The 18,403-nt window shown below is 41.0% G+C and overlaps 1 protein-coding gene across 2 annotated transcripts; it reads left to right on the forward strand.

The window, feature by feature from the left end:
- Positions 1–99: 99 nt before the first annotated feature.
- On the forward strand, positions 100–17,661 carry BCL7A (BAF chromatin remodeling complex subunit BCL7A). 2 transcript variants are annotated; one of them, XM_015878025.2, is made up of 6 exons: positions 100–401; positions 7,616–7,697; positions 9,750–9,846; positions 11,338–11,505; positions 12,797–12,918; positions 13,896–17,661. In XM_015878025.2, exons 1-6 carry the CDS (start codon positions 310–312, stop codon positions 13,965–13,967), a joined length of 633 nt encoding a protein of 210 aa, XP_015733511.1. In that variant the 5' UTR covers positions 100–309; the 3' UTR covers positions 13,968–17,661. The 2 variants fall into 2 exon arrangements, with proteins under 2 accessions (XP_015733511.1, XP_015733512.1); XM_015878026.2 differs by lacking the exon at positions 100–401 and adding an exon at positions 3,775–4,068.
- Positions 17,662–18,403: the final 742 nt, after the last annotated feature.

Here is an 18,403-nt window from a genome sequence, read left to right on the forward strand (position 1 = left end):
AGCGCCCCTCCCGTCTTGCGCGCGCGCGGGCTGCCGGCGGCGGAGCGGGCTGCGCGTGCGCAGCGTGCGGGCCCGGCGGGCGGGCGGAGCCGAATGGAGCCGAGCGGAGCCGAGCGGAGCCGAACGGAGCCGAGCGGAGCCGAACGGAGCCGAGCGGAGCCGAACGGAGCCGAAGCGATCCGAGCCGTGGGAGCATTGTGCGTGCGGGCAGGACGGAGGGACGGACGCCGCGAGCCGCGCCGAGCGCTGCATTCCCGCCGCTGAGGCCGCCGCCCTGCCCCTCCCCTCCCTCCCCACAGCCCCAGCAGCATGTCGGGCCGGTCGGTGCGGGCCGAGACCCGGAGCCGGGCGAAGGATGATATCAAGCGGGTGATGGCGGCCATCGAGAAAGTGCGCAAATGGTGAGCGGGCCGCGCCGCGACGGGACCTCCGAGCCGCCCCCCCTGCCCCTCCGCAGCGCCCCGCGGGGCCCCGAGCCCGGCTGGCGGCAGCGGGGGGCGGGGAGCGGCGGCACCCAGAAGCCATTTCGCCGCTGCCCGTCACACGGAGGCGGCGGCGTGTGAGGGCGAGAGGCGGCTCCATTGTGCGGCCGAACCCCGGCCCGGAGCCCCCAGCGCCCCCGGAGCCCCTGAAGCGGGCCCTGCGGAGCGCGGCGGGCTGTGTGTGTGTGGAGCTGTGTGTGGAGCTGCCCCTCGCGGGAGCGTCTTTATTCTCCAGCCCCGTTCCCAACCCCGCTGTGAAACTCCATCAGCCTGTTCTTAATTCCCACCTATTCCTTAACCTCGCAACTTTCCGAGCTAACCCGCCAACTTGTGGAGTTCGCGGGCGCTTCCCCACGTTACACCGTGTGAAGAGAATAAGTGCAGCCCGGGTTTGTCTTGTTGTGTGTTAAAGCTGCACCCCTGGTGGATCGCAGCACTTTTAGGCCTGCAGCCTGTTTGGGCTATTTTCTCCTTTTGTCTTTTCTTTTTTCTTTCTGCTCGTATTGTGGGAAACAACACGAGGTGTTGGAACAATGCGGTCACGCAGTTGTTGCCGTGTTTTCAGGTGGGATAAGGAGCAGTGCCACACTGAACCTCTTTCTCCGCCTAGTTGGAGTCTTTGTGTCTTTTGTGCGGAGCTTTGAATAGGTTGAAATGTTTGAAACCCACAGAAAGTCTTTGGACCTGACAAAATAAAGAGTGTTACTGTTGCAGTGGACACTTTGGTTTTGTTAAAACTAACAGAAATAGGCATGTTTGCATATTCTGGAGGCATGGATTTGTTGCTTCTTGAGCGCACAAATGGGCCAGTTGGCCGGAGCTGCACAAAGGACACAACGTGTGCCTGATAATGCCGGGCACGGGATGGGGATTGCAGAGAACCATTGTGCAATGCAGCTCAGTCGTGTTCAGGAACTATCTTCTACTCTGCCACTGTTTTTAAGTGCTGTTTGCTTACTGCTGGGTCAGCTTTGAAGGGTTGCAGCGCTGTACAGCGATGAGGCAGTGCTTCTGATCACACGTTGTTGGCTGTGTGGGACTGTACTATTTTGGCTGTAGGTATTTCATTCATGAGCGCAGCATACCTCCTCCGAGTCCTGCTTTGTGGATGTTGGAGAGGAGCTCGATCACTCAATGGATTGTCTGGTTCTTTTTCCCTTGGGGAGGGCGCTCTGCCATCAAATCAGTTGCTACAGCTTCACCTGTAAAACAGATCTTATGGCACAAACAGGTTTTGTACACTTTAACCCTCACCAGAGCCACCTCGCTTTAAGCATGAGTGTCTGAGCTTTGGGGTTACCTGAGCTGTGTGGGGTGAAGAGGAATTGTCTTGGCCCACAAATAATGTAGTTAATGTATCTAAGTAGCAAAACTTATGTTAAAACAGAAAGATGGCAGCAAAAACATGAATCTAATAGGTTGGACATGTGCAGTTTCAAGGGTTGCTGTACGGAATCATACGACATTACTTCTGAGTATGGTCAGAACTATTCATGTGGCTTTTGGTGTGTGCATCTCACAAGTATTTCCTTGAACCATTTCTCCTATTTGTTAAGGCAGTCGTGGTTTGATGGTGAATCTCATGATTCCCCTCCACCTGCAGTCAAGAACAGTGGGGAATTTAGCCAGAGAAATCCAGCGTTCTGTGGTTTAAGTGTTTTGAGAAGACTGGTGCTGTGAAACTGAACTGTATGCGCTAGGAATTCCTGCATCTTGAGAGGAGCCACATAGGCAATTTCAAGTGTGCGTTTTCATTTGCTTAATGGGAGCAATTTGTTGCCATCCACAGCTCTTCTGTGGAGATGCAGCCGCTGAAGATTAAAATACCTTGCATACAACAGAGTTTTCTGGGACACGTGCACTTGGAGCGCTGTGTTCCAGTACCAAACAGGAGCAGAGTCAGGTCGTGTATATTGTGAATGTTGAATGACTCCAGTGCGTGTTGCCCTGCTTTATTGACATGGGAAGGTGTGTGGCAGCCTCACTTTGCAGCGCTGCTGTGTGCTCCTGTTGCCACATCTCTGTATGGGCACGTGGGAAGTTGCTTTCCGTCAGTGCACGCTCCATTCTTTGGAAAATATATATTGTATTCTTAGACAGTTTCTCTGCCCTTCAATGCAGGCAGCCTGACTTCACGTGTTGGTAGAGAGCTGGTGCTTCTGGTGTTACTGCAGCTTGGCTGAGAGTAGTAAACAGTGAAGTTGTTAGGATTTTATCTTGAGATTAATGCTGCCTTATCTCCTTTGTTTAATCCACTCCCGTGAATGAGCTTCTATTTTAGAAAACATCTAGCACGTGTCTTACAGAGTACATGGCTGTGTTACATTTCCGTGGCGGCAGTGTTAAATCTTCATAACTAAGGGAGTTTTTGAACTTTTTTTTAAACCATACTTATATTTCTTTCAGTCTGGCTGGAAGAAGAACTGAGAATAAATGTAACGATGTGAGTTGTAAAAGATACAGGGTTATTTTTGTTCTAGAGGTTGGCAGGTATGTGTGGATTCTAAATAGTTCTCAACTAGAGAGGGATAAAAAGTACTGTGCCCTCATCTGTAAGTAACCACAGCCCATGAGATGATGTGACCTGGTGGTGTTGGTTGGGATCTCTCAATGTTGTTGGCTAAAGTAGAACTTCTGGACTGTGGTTGTCCACTTGCTGTCTCCATTCAGGCTTGCTAAAATATTTTAAGCGGTATGTAATGCTCTGCAAAGGAGCTTCTGCAGATTGTCCTGCCCTTGCTTCCTTCTTAAAATAGATTTTCCCTTCAAAAAGTAGGCAGGGTACAGAACTTCTTGGTGTGATGTCTTTGGAGAGGATGCTGCTGCCAGGTTGTCCCATTAGCCAGGCTGCAATGGCTGCGTGGCTGCCTGCAAAGGCTGCGGTTTGCCTGGTGGCAGCTGAAATAAAAATACCCAGTGTGTGTGAGGGAACTGTTCTGAAGTCCTGTAGCATTCCAAACACAGTTACCATGGATGAATTACAATATGAATTTTCTGGCTCATGGTTATTTCTTTTTGAGCCAGAATATGCTCGCTGACTTTAGTGCAAGTTGGATGTATGTATAAGGTAGAGTAAACTGTGTTTCTCGTGACTGCAAGGAAGGCTGCGTGCTACGACGTGGAGCTCAACAGAACTCTTAAAAACGTGCCGGCATGTACAAGTTGGAGGCTGCTACTGCAGCATGCTCAGCTACAGTTGGAGAGAAGGGGCCCCTGGCCGTTAGTGTTTGACCATTAGTGTGTGTCCTCTCACACTACTTTACACTTAATTGTATTTGCAGCATGGTCAAGAAACACCTCGTGTATTTGGGGTACTTCATGTTAGTCGCTGGACGAACATCTACATAGAGATAGGCATGCTCTGAAAGCAAGCCTCCATTTCAAAAACACCTTTATTTGTGCATCTGACAGCACTTTGTGTGTATAATAATGGCATTTTCTTTCCCATCCCCCTTTCTCCTTTGCTTGATCCCACAGGGAGGTCATAATTCTGTGATTTTCACCAAACTCTGTTGCAATGCAAGTGAGTGTGATGTGATAAATTCAGCATTATGACGTCACTTCATGGTCATCAACAGAAGATGGGGTATGTGGGAGCAAATCCTCGTGTAAATGCAAATCCCTGTGATAAATGGTAGTCACCGTAAAAAGCCAAACAAGTGTGAAAGCCGTTTCTTGAATGATGCTATATTGGCAGCAGAGGCTTTCTGTTTCTGTGCCATCAAATGTTTCTAGCGCTCGTCGCTGCTGCAAAAGCTGCCTTGACACTTTATGTATGAGTGTAATATACGCTGCCGTGTTTGCTCACCACATTACTTTTATACATGGCATTTATACTCAATTTTGGAGCTTTAGTGTTAATAAACAAAATATAAATACATTTAAGTGTCTTGGGCTATTTGAAATGGGAAAATGAGTATATAATTATATAGCTTCTAGGTATTTATATGCCTTGGGCATAACACGAAATAAGTGTTGATATTAATGCTTCCCTATGTATCCTTGGCTGTCCTTAAAATGCTTTGCAGATATGGTTCAGAATTTAAAAATGCTTTAACACGATTTCAGATACACATATGGGTTTTGTTTCCGTTGCATAATCTAGTTTCTGCATTGGCTGTAAAATGTTTAAGATACTTTTCAGTGTGGAAGATTAAAGCAAAGTAAATTGTAGTATGTATTTCAAGTTATACCATTTCCATTGGGTTTGTGTTTGAGTCAGTCATGGACAAACAGAAGTTGTTAAACCAGGGAGAAAAATGTTTTGTTTTTTTGATATATAATGAAACTGTGGAGTTTGTTGGGTAGATGTGGACAAGTGAAATTGAGAATTTTAGCCTGGTTCGCTGTCAGCCTGATGGTGAGCTTTCATCTCTTCCAGTCCATTGCTCAGTGTGTGGATCAATCTCTGTAACAGAGTACAGAGCCATAGAAATTCCAACCCAGTGATTGCCTACCAAAGGTGAAACAGCATCAGCAGGTGCAGTTCTGGGCAGTATTTCAGGATAAATGGATTCAGCAGCAGATGGGTGTTGCAGACAGGAAGCCGTGAGCAGAAGCTACTTGGGCTTTCCCAGCAGAAAGGGGACAGGAGCTCATGAATTCCACGGTTCCACTCCAGCAATTGGTCTGTGAGAATATTTAGTGGTTTGGGCAGCGCTCAGCAAACTTCAGTGTTTGTAGGCAGCGTAAAGAAATTGTCAGCTCTAAAGAAATAAAAAGCAGCATCCCTGCTCAGCAGTGGTGACTTTATACCAAAGATAAAAGCGGAGGGTTCAGAGTAGGACTGGTTGGGGGGTGGGGGAGGAGTTTGTGATTTTTGTGTTGATTCTTCATGGAAATACTGTAAATACTACAGCTAATAACCTCAGCTTTGTGTTCGCGATACACGTCTTAAATTCTGGAGTTGATGCTGTTGATCTTAAATGTCTGAAAGTCATTACATTTATTTGTTAACAGACCTGTGTTTGTGCTGCCATCTTTTTCTCTATTAGTACTTTCCTGGTCTTAAACTGACAATGCTGCAAATGCTCACATGTGTAAAGTATTTGAATAACAGCAGTTTGATGTCTGCTCTTCTTTTTAACCGTGTTTGCAGGACAGGGATGTTGGTGTATTTCCATCACAGAATATCCCTATTCCCATTGTTGTCTGAAGTACTATGTATTGAAATCAGGAAAAAAAAAATTAAATCCCTGTAGCTGAAGGTTATCAGAACTTACAGTGGTGTTTAGAAGCTCAGAAGAATTAAAATGTCAGGGCTAACTTAAATACTAGAAGGAAAAGTTACTAATATAGGTTTCCTCCTGTGTTCTACAGTCTGTCCAGTGAAGATGCTGTGTGAGGCTGCTTTGAGATGCTAACAGGTATCTTACTTTTGGTTTTCCAGTGCAGCATCTCTAAGTAATGTTTTGCTGTAGGAAAAGGCTAAAATCTTGATATAAAAAAAACCAGAAATATTTGTTCACCCAAAATACTTACTCACCCTACACCCAAACCAAAAGCCCAGATGGTTTTATTTCCATGATTTCAAAGGTTTTCCAAACTAGAAATGAGTTTAGTTTGACTTGTATTCTTAAAAGATGTAGATCATGACCATGTCTTAAGTATGCTCTCATTACTGATGTGCTCTCATCTCCACTGTCATTTCCATCACCCCAAGCAGTACAGCTCCAGATTCCTATAATTGTTTCTTGACATACTTCAGCCATCTAGCGTACATAAATGGATGTATCTAAACACACAGAGGAAAAGCTGCTCTAGAAAGAACAGTAGGAAAGAAATGGATCTGAAATAGTTCTGTGCACTGATTAAAATATCCTTGTGGACAGATCCAAAATGTATCAAATTGCCACTTATAGCTTCTATTTTCTTAAACAGGGAAGTGTCTCCTCTAGAGGGAAAACAAATAAGATTGGCTTTCATAGCTAAAACAAATAGTAAGGAGGATGTTTGTGACATTTGTACAGTGTGGCTGCTTTAGATGCTGGAAGCCCTTTCTAAAGATGGAGATATCACATAATGTATTTGGAGTCACATCCAGCTTCTCCCATCCTGCAAAGTACTTTATTATTTTAATCTGTACCTTCCAAAATTCCAAAGCTCATTTAAATGTGTTTTTAAAAATGAAATAAAAATGCTTGAGATCTCATGCCAAATTAATTCTAAACGTTCCTGAATATTGAAGGGAATTAGTCCATGTTGTTAACTTCTGATCGATCCATTTGCAGAGCTCTGTTGCAAACCCAGGAAGCAGCAGTGGTGATCTGTGACCTGAAAACTGATCACAGAAATGTGATGAAATTTCTCTGGCATTCTGAACCTTCCTTTAATGCAATCTCATGCAAAGACCTCAAGGAATTTCCTCCTGTAACAAAGCGCTCAGCATCCATTCCATCTCTGCACTCTGTGTCTGTGTGACCCCCTAATGTAGTGACACCCCCAGGCCACATTTCCTTTGCAGTTTGTCAGTGTTATGGCTTCATGGCTGGCTGGCAGGGGTCTGCAGAGTGCTGTAGGTTATGCATGTCCCCCTGATAGTGCTCTCAGCCTTCCCTATCCGAGAAAGCCAGGCTTTCCTGAGTCTGAATTCTGCATCACAGCACATAGCGGTACCAGCAGGGCTGTCGGTTCTAAGGCCAGGATTTCAGAGTTGTCTGACAGGAGCGTTGAGTGATTGTTAAACTGCTAGCAGCACATTTCTACCCAGAAAGAAACCTCAAATGATCAAAATGCATTTATTTTTTTTTAATACCATTAAACAGCTTCATGACAATCAGAACACACTGATCTGTCTAAAACCTCTTCTTCTCTCTGGAACCTTAAGTGAAAATTCTAAGTGTTAAATCTACATTTTCATTAGCTGTTCTTCCTAGCTGTATCATTAATCCCGATGTTATTACTGCTACTGCAGTTACTCACTTAGTCAAGTAACAGCCCTCAGAAATCCGGAGGTTAGCAGTGCTCGAACAAATGTTTGAAATGCAAAGAACAATTTGCAAAATGCAGTTCTAAAGACGATGTAATAGAGATCATCCTACTTACTAGCCTATTTAAATCCTTGACAACTTACAATAGTAGATCGCTTCGTTTTGAATACAAATTTTAACTTCTCCTGTATTGTAATTTTATAGGGAGAAGAAGTGGGTGACAGTTGGCGACACGTCCCTACGGATTTACAAATGGGTCCCAGTAACAGAGCCCAAGGTCGATGATGTAAGTATCCTGCAGATGGCTTGCATTCTTCAAGGTGTAGAGACTCCTGCTTAGAGAAAGCTGAACCAAAGATGCTGTCTGTTCTTTGAGCCTCTAAACCAAATCTGGTGTGGATCTCCCAAGCCTCTCCTTGGAATAGCTCTAGAGACAATGTTGATCTCTGCAGAAAGTGATAGTGATGGTTCATTGGGTGGCCAGTGTTCAGAGTCAATTTGTATCAGTTCTCAGATAACTGTTACATAGTTGTCTTGAAACTGATTTTGGACCGGTCTTCAGCATAATGATTGATGGGTGTGGGGATAAAAGGAAGACATCAGTTACATTGTCCCTCTTTCCCCTTGATACTTGAAGGGAAAGGAGGCACTTCACAGCGTATTGTCAGCGTATCTTCAGCCCCAACCCCCCAGTTCACATGTTCACATTCACATGTTGCTCTGAAGTCACTTTGTCATTCTTCAAACGAATTAAGCTCTGTCCTTCAACTAGTCTTGAAGGCTGTTATGGATGGTTCAACTTTTTTAAACAAACAACTCCCCAAACCTGCCTTTCAGTTTAAATTGCTCAGTAATTTCTCAGTACTTCTCCTGTGTCAAATGTGTCCTCTTACCTTCAGAAAAGCTGGGAGAGATCTTCCCCTCTGAGCTTCCATTTTGCAAGGATAAAGAAGTCCGTGTGGTTTCACCTCTATTTCATGTATTAGGACCTAGATTATACTCTCTTTCATTTGCTCTCTCTGAATTAATAAAGCAATTAAGAAAGCCTAGTAGTCTATGTGATGTAAAGGGAAAAATTCCAATCTCGCTTGCTGAATTTCTTCTTCAGTCTTAGACTGTTTGATTTTATTTCCTTCCCTTGTTGGAGAATGTTGTCTTAACCAAATGCATAGGTTGGTGAGTGGTCTTCCTACAGTTAGGCTTTTAATTGTCTTCTGAGCAGGCTCGCAGGATCCCCCCAAAGCAGTGCAGCTGGCTCTTTCTCCTGTGAGACTGATTACGTCACCTCTTAATTGAAAATGCTGCATCCCTTAGCAGACGCACATTTTCCACGTGATGGATGCCAGTGTCTCTTCCTTTGTTTTAATGCTTGCAGTTCGTACTGTTGTTTGGTCATGAGCCTGTTGTGACCAATTGTTCATGTAGGTCTATATTGCATATGCTCTCTGTTTTAGGCCAATCTGATTTTTCTTAATCCATTGTTGAATTTTAATGAAGAAACAGCGTTAGATATAGAGAAGGAGGAGGTTTCTGCAGCATAGGTCTTTGAGAAAGGTAAAAGCCTCCTCTTCAGTGCTGAAATTCTAAATCTGTTATCATTCCTGTTATGAACACATTCCTGTTATCTGGTTGTGCTCTAAAGCCTCCTAATCTGAAGGGGGCAGGCACTGACTTTGATAGCAGTGTGCTAATATGCGTAACCCATACAGTAAGCAGAGTTAAGCAGTCAGAAATCAGGTAGCTCGTGAATGTTCGGCCCTGCCCCTCATCAGTGTTCTTCATTTTCCCAGTATGGCAGAGATTCTTTTGACCTTGCTTCTATAGTTGGTTTCAGAGTTACCCACTGGCATCTCCCTAGTTCTTTAAATGGGTTTCATCAAGCCATTCAATCATTGTGCCTCTGATTCTCAGCTGACAGGAGGAGGGGTAGTATTGAAAACTGTTGTACTTTTTATTTATTTTTTACAAAAATAGTGCAGTGGTTTAAAGATTAAAAGGGGAAAAAAAAAAAAAAGACTGCTGCTAGAATGTTTGGATACAAACCTTTGTCCTCTGGTGTTTTGTGTCATGAAGAGTACAATTAAAAGAACCAGCCCTGTGATTACTAGGACTGATGCATTATTGATATAATCAGTGCTTATCTCCTTGGTTTGTTTCTCCCTTGAAGTGAGTTGCTTACAGAAGTAATGAGTGGGAAGGGCTTCATACTTGAACTGTTTTTTGGACTTCTCTTGTTGTCACTATTCTGTTCTTGTGGGTTTTTGGTTTTTTTTTTTTTTGTATTTTGTTTTCTTCATGGTGACTTTGTCATTTGTTTGTGGTACCTTTTGTTTTTCAGAAAAACAAGAATAAGAAAAAAGGCAAAGATGAAAAATGTGGCTCTGAAGTGACCACTCCAGAGAACAGCTCCTCCCCAGGGATGATGGACATGCATGGTGAGTGGGAGAAGGTCAGCACAAATTACCCTATTACACTGCTGTGGAAGTGTAAGCTAGTGGTGTGACATCCTCCATTACTCAGTTTGGATCAAAGTGAGAATGGCATCAGATGTTTGCTCACTACTTTGGATTTCTGTTCTGTGGATGTACCAACAGTTGTTTAAATGCCTTTTTTAGGGTCTTTGTACATGGAGGAAAGTATTGTTAGTGGAGCTATATGTGAAAATAAAAATGCTGATATCTACTATCCAAAAGTTATTATCTTACTTACGTTGAGTAAGTAACTGTCGAGCTTGCTTCTTGCAGAACCAGAAGACCCCCAAAGCCTCAGTGGCACCTACCACTGTTTGTAGAGGTTTTGTACTTGTTTAAAGGGAAGAAGTGAGTCAGAGCAGAAAAATTCAGTGAGAGTTGTGAGAGCAAGCTGTGCTTCTCCTGCATCTTCCTTCTGCCTTGACTTGATGAAATTAAGAAAATGTTTTTCCTTCCCAGTCAGACAGTATTAAATCAGTTTAAAAAACAAACAAACAAAAAAACTGGAACTTGTTGAGTGTTAGTGTGATATTTATTATGAAGGAGCATGCACAGCTCTGTTTTAATTTTTTACTTTCTAGGTGTTTGGATAGCAATTATGGTTGAGAATGCAGGACTATTTGAGCTGATAAGAGAGGATCGTGTTTTGGTGGGATGTAATTTTTTCTCTTCAGCTTTATTTGCATTTTTATTGCTACTTGATTCGTTTCTGCAGTGTTTGCAGTGAGTGTGGTCTTGTGATTAAAGAACTGAGTACATTATTCACAGACTGGATTAATTTTTCATCCATGTAGCAAACTTCTAATTTAATAATTTAATATTCTTAAGCCTTTTACCCACATCGATGAAGTGAATATAATACTTGTTTTATATCATTTTATATTGTGTTTTTAACCCATATTGTACAGTTTCACTGTAAGCTTAATCTTCAAGCTGTTCTGACAAGAGATGGTCCATCACTGGCTATGTGTTTCTGAAATCCTTTGGATGTAATGATTGTACAGATGCAGAGGGAGACGGATCCCCTTACATGCTAGTAATTAAATTAATATTTTGCTGAGTTACTTCTCTTTGGGGATTGGGGCTTCTGTCTCAGTTCCCCCAGTTAGACTGGTTTAAAGATTACAGCAAGCTTCACTGCTGTCTATAAAGTATTAGCTGAGGTGTTTAAACCACTGTCAGAAACATTCTCAGTTTTATTGTATAATATTATTTACAGCATTTAGAAAACTCATGTAATTACGGCATGTGCTGCAAGAGCAGAAGTTGTGATGGTATGGAGTAAGCCTGGTGTTATTGTAAATGCTGCTGTACTTGGTCTCCAACAAGCTAGATTATATCCTACGTTATCAAGATATTACAGGAAAAACAAATTAAAAAGGAGCAATTATGTTGTGTTTTTTATTCAGATCTTGTCAAATTGGACTTTCCTGTTTAAATCTCTTCTGTTAACAGATGACAATAGCAACCAGAGTTCAATAGCTGATGCTTCTCCAATAAAACAAGAAAACAGTAGCAATTCAAGTCCAGCACCAGAACAGAATTTGGCAACACAAGCAGATGGCACTGAAGTAAAGTCTGATGAAACTCAGTCAGAAGCAAAGGAGCAACCTGGTTCAGAAGGTAAGCTGAAAGAGCATCCTCAAAGCCAGCAAGAACTGTTACCCTTTAGTGTGGTATTCTTTATTTGCTTGTCTGTTTTAAGGACTGAGTAATGATCTTTTAAAAAGTGACTGTTGCCATTTAATCACACAAACACTAGAAATAGTTGCTTTTGTAGGTGTAGAAATGTTCATTACCCAGTGTGAAAGTGAAGTGGAGGTGAGATATTTTAAATTGAATTTAATTTTTAATTGTGTAAACTAAAATGGAAGCCTCTTAGCATTACTAGATTAAAAATCTAGTTCTGAATTCTGCCCTCATTTTCTAAAAGCTACAGCTGTACACAGATAAAAAATGTGCGTGGATTAAATGATTGTTGTGAGCCTCACACTTTAAGTGTTATATGGGTAATTGAAATGTGTTCTGTGTTTATAATCTGTGGAAGATAAGTGTCTTTATCCCATTGTAAAAAGGAAAATAAGTCCTTAACGCCATTCTATTTAGTTGCAGAATTCTTCCTATAGCAAAGCAATTAAATTATGCCTTCCTGATTAAGTTCTTAGCTTGGAAGATCCACAAACCAATTTAAATTTACAGCTTGGAACTGGAATGATTATGTTGAAGTTGTCATCATTAATGGGGGTTAAATTTTGACAACTGAATCGTCACCAAACAGGAATAAAGCAGAATCCTTCGAAGAATATCTCAACAAGAATGTTCGTGATAAAGTGTGAAGGTTTATTCCTAGGTCTGATACTGCCTGAACTTGTTTGTGTGAAGATGCCATGTAGCATACATGCTCCCCTGACTAAATTTAGACTCAAAGAAAATCATACTAAGTTCTCTGGATTAGTTCCCAAGCCCATTACTCTAAAACAAAAGGAGAAGTGATGACCAATAAAACCTCACCACCCCTTGCTGGTGTAGCTGCACAGTTTGGGATCCACTGATGATCACAATTGAGCCTTTTTCTGAGTTTTCTTCTTACTTCTGGTTCAAAGTAATTTTCCTTGCATTCATTCAAGCCTTTGCAAAGTTCGTTTGAACTTGTTTGCTAGTAGCATTGACTTAGTTCTGTGTTACAGGGTGTGTGAGAGTTTAGCTCCCTCTAGGGACTGACTCCAGCAATCGTATACTGCTGGTCGCATGAAGGCGAAGGCCTTGTAAAGTGGCTGTAGAGAGTGGTTTTAATTGTAGAGTGTGTAATTAATTCATTATCTTTATGTTGTGATATATGTTGTTATTAATGGCTACATGTGAGTGGAATCTCCTGCTGAATGCTTTTGTTTATAATAATTTCTTGAAATTTCAGATACCTCTGATGAACAGAATTCACAGTCTTCAATGGAAAATTCCATGAATAGTTCAGAGAAAGCAGAAATTCAGTCCTCTGGAGAAAACGATTTACTTACAGAGGCATCAAAAAACTCTCAGGTAACCTTAAGCACAAAAGACCAATTACTTAAGATTTGAGAAAGAGCATTTTTACTAAAAAGCAAATGGAATGAAGCCAGTTGTATGTTTAGGCTCATTTCCTAATGCAGTGGCAGTAAAGCAGCCACAGAGTATTAGATGTACTTATACCTGGTGGTGTGGTTAATTTGATTGCCTTTTTGCATTTCAGATAACTTGAGCAGTAGTACAACTGGTCTGGTTTACTTTTCATGTTCCTGTACCAGGCTGTGTTATTTTTATATGGAAATACTAAAATTTAGCCTTAACGAATGGTCTGGGCCTAACCAACTGAAAAGACCACTTTGAGGACAGTTCAGATGTAAAATATTTTCTATCAAAGAAAGCTCATACAGCAGTTAGGAAAATGAGGTTTTTTTAGATTCTGTAGGCAAAGTGTTCTCGTGTTGACTGAAAAAAATCCAGGTAAGTGGAAGAAGGAAATTATTGGAATTGGCCCTTTTACACTGGGACCCTCAGACAGAGCACTGTTCACACCGTTGGTTTTCCTTGTGGGTGGCTGGCTGATTTCAGTGCCTTCCTTGGTCTTTCCAAACGTTTCATGTTCTGTCCTGTAGAGGTTGCTTTGACTACGGCAGGAACAAATTAATGTGCACGTGGTGTGTGTTATGCTCAGGTGTGGAGATGAGGGAAGTCTGGGTATAACTGTGCATCAAGGCTGTTGCCTGGAACATTCCCTGAGGCATCTAGCCTGGAGCTAGAAATTTGTCCTTTTGAGTAGAGGATACAAGTGTGAAGGAGCTGAAGTAAGGTGTAAGTAGAGGAGTGATTTGTGGAAGAAAATTGACTTGGTCACATCATTCTCATGTCCAGGGATGCTTTGTATTTCACAAGTGACACACTGAGGAATTATTTCTTGCTTCTTGTATGATGTTTATAATGCCTGAAATTCAATGCAATGATAACATGATTGTTTTTCTTTCCCCCCTGCCATTAAGGACTCTGAAGGAGTGCCACCTTCTAAAAAGATGAAAGTAGAGGCTTCCCAACAAAACGTTGAAGAGATTTAGACTATAGATTTTTCTGGTCAGTTTTTATGTAAGGTACATCAGTGGGCTTAATTCTAGAACAACCTTACTTAAGCATCTTCTCTTGGATGAGGACAGAACTCCTAACTTTTCAAGTTACCAAGCAAAAATCCAAGAAAGCCTAACAAAGGTTTAACTTCTCAGACACTGAAAACTTTTTTCCTGTGAAACAAACATTGAGAACTTTTAAGTTACTGTCTCTGAAATGGTTGGAGTAAACAACTCAGGAGGGGTCTACGCACTGTTTCTAAAGTCAAAATTACGATTATGTTGCTGCTGTATTATTTTTTTTGTTTGTTTTTCATTTCTCTATTTAACATTGTAAGATATTTAAGGATGGTACAGGTCAAGTATTAGCTTTCATGTGAAGTTCATTGTTCTGGCGCGATGTCTGCTTTTGTTTTGTGCCTTGTGTTCTGAAAACAGTGCTAACTTTTAACTTTTAAAAGTTGTTTTGCAACTGTCTCCTTTGCAAAGTGACCTATGTTTGTATAATGCCATGTAGAAAGGCTTTTTGGTTTATTTTTTGTTTTGTTTTGTTTTTTCTTTTCTTTTTTTGGAGGGTTAGGGAGGGGTTGTTTTATTTTATTTGTAATTCTTAAATCCCTGGTGCTTAAATTTTAACAGATACCGATCAGGAAGCCATTTTCACTCTTGGAGTCCAAGGAGAGAAAAGAGCTTGATATGTTATTTTAGCAGCTATAGTGGAGATCTTTTATTGAATGCATGGCATTCGCAACTGTAAATTTGGTCTTCTAAATACTTAACTTCATCAGAAGTTAACATGATCTGTTTACCATTTATAGTCCAGATCTGAATATATAATGTAACACAACAGTTAAAATACTTAGGTATTAGGTCCAGATCTCTGTACTGGGTACAACTTGCTTTACAGAAGAGTTCCACTATGTATATAAATAGGATCAAAGGGATTGATGCACAATGAATTTATTTTCAATTGGACTGTTTTGATATGAGATTTTCACTGAACTGGATTTCACTGTATATTTCTGTATGTTTACTTCTGTGTTCCAAGTTAATACTGGTTTTGGGATTTTTCTTTTTCCTTTCAGCAAGTCTTGTAAATAAGCCTTGTTGTTTCTGTCGTCTGTGCATCATTGATGGAAATGTTCCTTCTTTTACAATTATGTCAAACTGTGCTTATGCTGAACTTAATTGAAAAGCACTAAGCGTGTGCAACTCCCTTCGAATCAGCGGCGTTTAGAAGTGCAGAACCATCTGCAAAGGCGTCGTCTTTGGGGCCTGATCTTTCAGGTTGAGTGCCCAGTTAGAACTCAGTGTCAGTGGGAACCACTTATTTCTCACTTAATTCTCTTTACACACACACATGTGCATGTGCACGTGCGCACACGTGTATTGCTGGATCAGGCCCTTAGTCTGTCTTCACTTTGTGTGTGTGAGAGGTGGAGCTTGTAATTTAAACTATGATCTCACAGCTATGAAAATGGTTGCATATAGTTTGTAAGTTAAGAACTGTAAATACTTTTTTAAAGGAAAAAAATAAATAAAATAATCGCTTCCAGTTGATACATTTTCATAATTAGCTCTTCATCAAGCTTATTTATTTCTGAATTCTCCAATAGTGAAAATGGCTTGCACTTAGACTACTGGATTGCGTCCGCAATTACCACTTTATTATGAAAAACAATGGGGAACTTGGGGGAGGGAGTAGAGGGAGGGCAGCTGGGGGAGCCAGAACTGGCATTCCATAGGATGTTTGTAGGATTCACCTCCAAACAGCACACAACACTCAATTTCACAGCTTTTCCTTTGTGTTGAAATAAACTTTTTGGATTTTAACCGAATAAAATTTGATTGCAAAACAGCCTGTGATAGAAGCGTGCTCCCTAATAAGGCTTTGGGATTTCTGGTCTGATCACGAAGTCCATTTAATGTTCTGAAAATAAGGAAATGAGGAGCCAGAAATTATGTTTGCACAACATTATGCAATGAAATGGTGGAATTCTCTCGTGACTTGTATGTATGCCTAAAATGTGGATAACTGGTCAATGCTGATTGATTTGTATGTATATTACATTCAGATTTAAGTGATATTTTGTGAGAAGTTCTATTGATATATGAAATGGTCAAATTTAGAAAGATTCAAACTTTGGAAATATTTTTGCTTTACCGTTGGTTTGTGGGTTTTTTTTGTATTATTATTATCCTTAATGCTAAAGCAAAACAAATCTGATGCCACCTTTGACAAGCAGTCGTTTTTACTAATCCCTATCTCCAGGTGCATCGCAGCAAGTTTTTAATTCTAATTTTGTAGAGGTTTCCAAGGGAATAAATAGCTTTTTTGTTTAGGAACTAATTCCTGTACTTTAGGAAGAAATAAAATATATAAATAGCACTAAAAATACCTCAAATTTTTCATTAGATAGAAGCATTTATTGGCATTATTGACATCGACAGGTTTAATTATAAGCTTCCTTTTCTCTCCTGCGGCTTCTGCTCGGAACTGCTCATTGTTCTGGGGCTTACAAGACAAGGCATCATAATTCTATTCCTAGAGGCTTTATTTCTAAAATAGTAACGTTTCATTTACAGCTTACACAGGATACATTCAGAACTTTTATTTTTAACCAGAGATTCTAGCAACAACAGACAGCTGAACAAGCAGATAGCTTTGGGTTCCTTAGATCAGTTATTGTCATTCTCTGGGAGAAGAGACTTTGGCATTACCTGGTATGAAGAAATCCAAAATAGTGTATAAGACTGTTATTAGTCTTAGTGAAGTGCCTGATAACATTTATGGGCCAACGGATGTGATTGAACACATTTTAATGCCAGAAAGTACAGATGGGACCAAACCAGAACATCGCATTCAAACCAGTCTGAGGTTTGAAACCAGATCGAAATCCAGTTGTTTATTTTGGTTTTGTTTGGGTTTTTTGGTTCTTTTTTTTTCGGTTTGGACCTGTCTCTACCAGAAACTTGTTTGATGAACTCACTGTAAAAGGTTTCATTGAAAGCATTGAGACGTGGAGCAGGAGGAGAGATGTGATTTTCTTCAAGATGGCTGACAGTTCTCATACAGCTGATGTTCCAGAAACAGGGCAGATTTCAACAAGTGCTTCCTTGCTACAGTGCTGAATGTTGGGGCTTCAGTTACAAAACATGAAAATATATATATATATATTAAAAAAACGAAAGAAACTAGAAGCAAAGCAAGTAAATTAGCTGAGTTTGTAGAACGTGTGGGAAGGCCTTCCAAATAAGTGATTTACTCAGCCAAACATTTTATAGCAGAACTATTCCTTGGAATTTTTATGCTTGGGAAAGCAGTTGTTAAACATTCCAAAAAAAAATTTAAAAAAAAGAAAAAAAGAAAAAAAAAAAGAAAGTGCTGGCACTTAGAAAACAACAAAAAAATCCACACGGCAGTATAAAATATTGGGTTTGGGTGGCTATCTTCATACAGTTACATGGTCATGTTTTGGGATGTTCTTTCTATCTAAGGGCCTGTTAGGAGGTGTAAAGAGTTTTGTTTCCTTCAGTACCTAATCGTTTTCCATCTTATGATTTGTGTGTGTGCGTGTTGTACAGCAGTATAATTTTTCACTTATTTATTCCATCGGTAGTTATGGTTTGTACAATGTACAATGGTTTCATTTCCAAAATAAAATAATTAAAAACAAAACAATCACAACACAGAATGCTTTGTGAGTGATTTTTAAGCGAGAAATTTAACCTCAGCTTGTTTTTTAAGTTAAAAATAAATGCCCGTTTTCACAGTCTTTGGAAACACACACTCTATGGCGGTGTCTCATGTGAAATGATTTGTTTGGTTTGAGCAGAGGTTGCCTTGGTGTGTTAGCAGGGCACTGACCGGTTGGGTAATACAACAGCATCAAATGAATACAGGCAATGAAATTACAGCAGCCTGCAGAAAAACTTAGTAATGTAAAGTTTAAGGTGCTCAGCTAATGTCTGGTGGGAACTTAAACTGGAGCAGAGGGCGCAGTGTGAAGACGTGCTGCAGCTGGGAAGCGTATTTGAGTCTGATGCTGGCAAGGATATAAATTCCTCAGAGTTTTGGATGGATTCTTTGCATTCAGGGTGGACGTGAAGTGTCCTGCTTATTGTCCTGCTTATTGTCCTGCTTATTCTCAGCATTCTATGTGCTGTGTCCCAAAGTATCCTGTGGGGAGGGTGAGCTGTGAGCAGCTGCTGCTCCTTTTTGGTACCTCCCTTTCTTTTACTGGGGTGTTTGTGGGATCCTCCCATTGAACCGCTTCAATCTGCTGCCCTGGGTGAAAAACAGCTACCACAATGGGAAGGCTTATCTCGCAGTCTGTGCCATTTAGGAAGATAATCTCTTACCATTGAGGGCTGTGATGTGTGCTGCCGGTATATTTTTAAGCACCACAAATGTCTCTGGACGTCAGACT

This window comes from Coturnix japonica, chromosome 15 (assembly GCF_001577835.2).
Source record: "Coturnix japonica isolate 7356 chromosome 15, Coturnix japonica 2.1, whole genome shotgun sequence".
In the NCBI taxonomy this organism is placed as follows: Eukaryota; Metazoa; Chordata; class Aves; order Galliformes; family Phasianidae; genus Coturnix; species Coturnix japonica.